Raw genomic sequence first — 3,006 nt, 5'->3', positions numbered from 1 at the left:
ACACCCTTAATATCTGTGATTCAACTATGAAATCACATTAATGAGACATTAAATCACACAAAGACTCTTTCAAATCAAGCTAAATATTAATTTTAAAAGGTGTGTGAGAAAGAGAGAGAGAAATCACCCGCCCCCCTCAACATGTGGGATGGTCACACTGCATCCTTTCTCCTCCATCTTTCCCTTTTTTGGTATTTTGAAGATACATGTACATGCCTGGTGTGTTTCTCAAGCTACTGGATCTGGGACTCGAACTGCACAGTTAGCCATGTGGGATCAAGTGCCCTTAACTATCACTCCACTGACTACATTCATAGGTTTTTAATGTGGAGATGAAATCTCCTCTTCTCAGAGCCCAAGCTCTACATCAAATGCTTTGCTTTATCTTCAGGATTTCCTCTGCTGGCTATATATTCCCCAGTTATTTCATCACATCTACTATGCACATATTTCTGAGTTAGCTTTCAGTGAATTTTTAAACTCTGTGTTTTGAATAACAGAGATAATTAAGAATTGTAAACTGAGCAAAATTTAATGTGATTTAAATTTATTTTAGACCATTGGACTTGATAATGATCCTGTCTGGGACCAAATAGTGGCTTGCTAATTAATATTTATATAAATATGAGTAAATTATTCAAGCTCAGGTACTTCAAAATATAAATGAAAGTAACATTAACATTCACTCAACGTCATACATTTGTTGAGAAAAATCAGTGAGTATAGATGTAAAAGTGTCTAGAGCACATTAGCAGTATAGAATTCTACAAATTCTCTAAGCTAGAAAATGCTCAACTGGTTGCTTTGAATTCCAGAATTGTCAGTAAATCTCAGTTTATAAATATATCACATTTTAAAAAGGAAAGATCATCCATAAAATCCTTCATTCAACAGTCTGGAGCTCTATGGATAATATACTACATTTTCTTGTTAAGCCATGTTTTAGTTATGAAGAAGCTTGAAATTTATTATTATTATAAAATAATGCAGATGGTATAGAAATATTTCAATTTCAGTGTGATCGATACTATGATTAATACTGTTCCCTTACTTCTCACTGTTACAGAGCATCTGATTCTCAACAACAATGTTGGAGAATAGAACAGAAGTAACTGAATTCATCCTGCTAGGACTAACTGATGCCCCAGAGCTACAGGTTCCCCTGTTTATCTTGTTCACTCTCATCTACATCATCAATGTGTTTGGAAACCTGGGGATGATTGTGCTGATTCTCTGTGACTCTCGTCTCCACACTCCCATGTACTTCTTCCTTGGTCATCTGTCTCTGACTGACTTTTGTTACTCCTCAGCTGTCATCCCCACAGTCATGGCTGAACTCCTTACAGGAAACACAGTTATCTCCTACAATGCTTGCATTGCTCAAATGTTTATTTTTGGAGGCTTTGGCAGTGTGGAAAATTTACTCTTAGCATCAATGGCCTATGACCGCTATGCAGCAGTGTGTAAACCCCTACATTACACCACCACCATGACAACAAGTGTGTGTGTGTGCCTGACCATGGGTTCCTATGTCTGTGGTTTCCTGGTTATCTCTATTCATGTTGGGGAAACATTCAGTCTCTCTTTCTGCAAGTCCAACGTGGTCCATCACTTTTTCTGTGATTCTCCAGCAATCATGGCTCTCTCTTGCTCTGACAAACATTTTAATGAGCTGGTTAATGTTTATGCAGCCAGCTCCATTATCTTTTTTGCACTCCTAGTTATCTTGATATCCTACCTGTTCATATTTAATACCATCATAAAGATGCGCTCAGCCACAGGATACCAGAAGGCTTTGTCTACTTGTGCTTCCCATCTCACTGCCCTCTGTATGTTCTATGGGACTATTATCTTCATGTATGTACTCCCCACTTCCAGTCATTCCATGGACACAGACAAAATTACAGCTGTGTTCTATACTATGGTCGTTCCCATGCTGAATCCTGTGGTCTACAGCTTCAGGAATAAAGAGGTGAAGGGTGCATTCAAGAAGGTAGTTGAGAAGACAAAACTGTCTCTAGGACTATGAGCTTAACGTGGAAGAATTTACATAACATAGTTCATTTCTCTCAGATCTTCATGTACCTAATTGCACTTTCAAACCCATGTAGAAGTTAAGTTCCTAAAGGATACCATTACCTCTTCAAATATCTGTCATCTAGAAAAATAATAAAAATATTATGTTTAGAAATGTAATATTTGAATTAGAAGGTTAATGTGAGTCATAAGATACTTTGGGTCATATTTTTCAAAAACCTTATAATAAGGATGGTTGATTCATTCATTCAATAACAATAGAAACATACATGTAAAACAGGGACCCATGAAGATATAACGTGCCCCACTTAAGCATGTATACATAGAAGTGAGAAGTTTGGAAAGTGTAAATGGAATGTGGCTAATTTTTATAGAAATAATTTAAATAATTTTTGTGGTATTAGAATATCAATTTATATGTAATATTGTTTATTTCTTTAGTTGAATGTTCAAATTTGAGAATAAAAGTGATATTTTTCTACATGAAAGTATTTTGTTCTTTTTGTTTTTTATCTATATATATATAAATATAGCATTTTAAATTAATATTTCTGTCTTGATTGAGTCATTTTATACAACAGTATATTTATACTGCAATGTTCAAAAAGATAAAATAGAGTACAAAAATGATGGGAGAATAAAAGTATTTTTCTTTTGAAAATTGTTATATTTAATTGACAAATAATTGTGCATATTTACGGGGTACAATATACTTTGATACATGAACTCAATGTGTAAGGATAATTAACATATCAATTGCCTCAAATACTTATTATTTTTTGTGTTTAATCTTTTCTTTTAGTTATTTGAAATATAGGCACTCTTCACTTAATGACAGAGTTCAACTCCCATGTCTAGATTGTTAAATAAATTAATCAATAAGCAAGGAACTTAAAGGCAAATGTCTTGTGGTGTGTCATGGTACCAAAGGGTATGTATTTTTCAATAACTGTCACACACTACCACACT

At 34.3% G+C, this 3,006-nt stretch overlaps 1 protein-coding gene across 1 annotated transcript; it reads left to right on the top strand.

Moving 5' to 3' along the window:
- The first annotated feature begins 1,087 nt into the window (after positions 1-1,087).
- Positions 1,088-2,029, top strand: LOC102480208 (olfactory receptor 5B3). The gene has a single exon (XM_006160866.1). It carries the CDS (start codon positions 1,088-1,090, stop codon positions 2,027-2,029), a length of 942 nt encoding a protein of 313 aa, XP_006160928.1.
- The last annotated feature ends 977 nt before the right edge of the window (positions 2,030-3,006 follow it).

This window comes from Tupaia chinensis, unplaced genomic scaffold (assembly GCF_000334495.1).
Source record: "Tupaia chinensis unplaced genomic scaffold, TupChi_1.0 Scaffold000709_1, whole genome shotgun sequence".
Taxonomy (NCBI): Eukaryota; Metazoa; Chordata; class Mammalia; order Scandentia; family Tupaiidae; genus Tupaia; species Tupaia belangeri.
The sequence above is the reverse complement of the archived record's forward strand: the minus strand, read 5'-3'. Positions and strand labels throughout refer to the sequence as shown.

Excerpts from the sequence above, each read along its gene's own strand:
- LOC102480208 (XM_006160866.1), top strand. The coding sequence starts at position 1,088 with ATGTTGGAGAATAGAACAGAAGTAACTGAATTCATCCTGCTAGGACTA.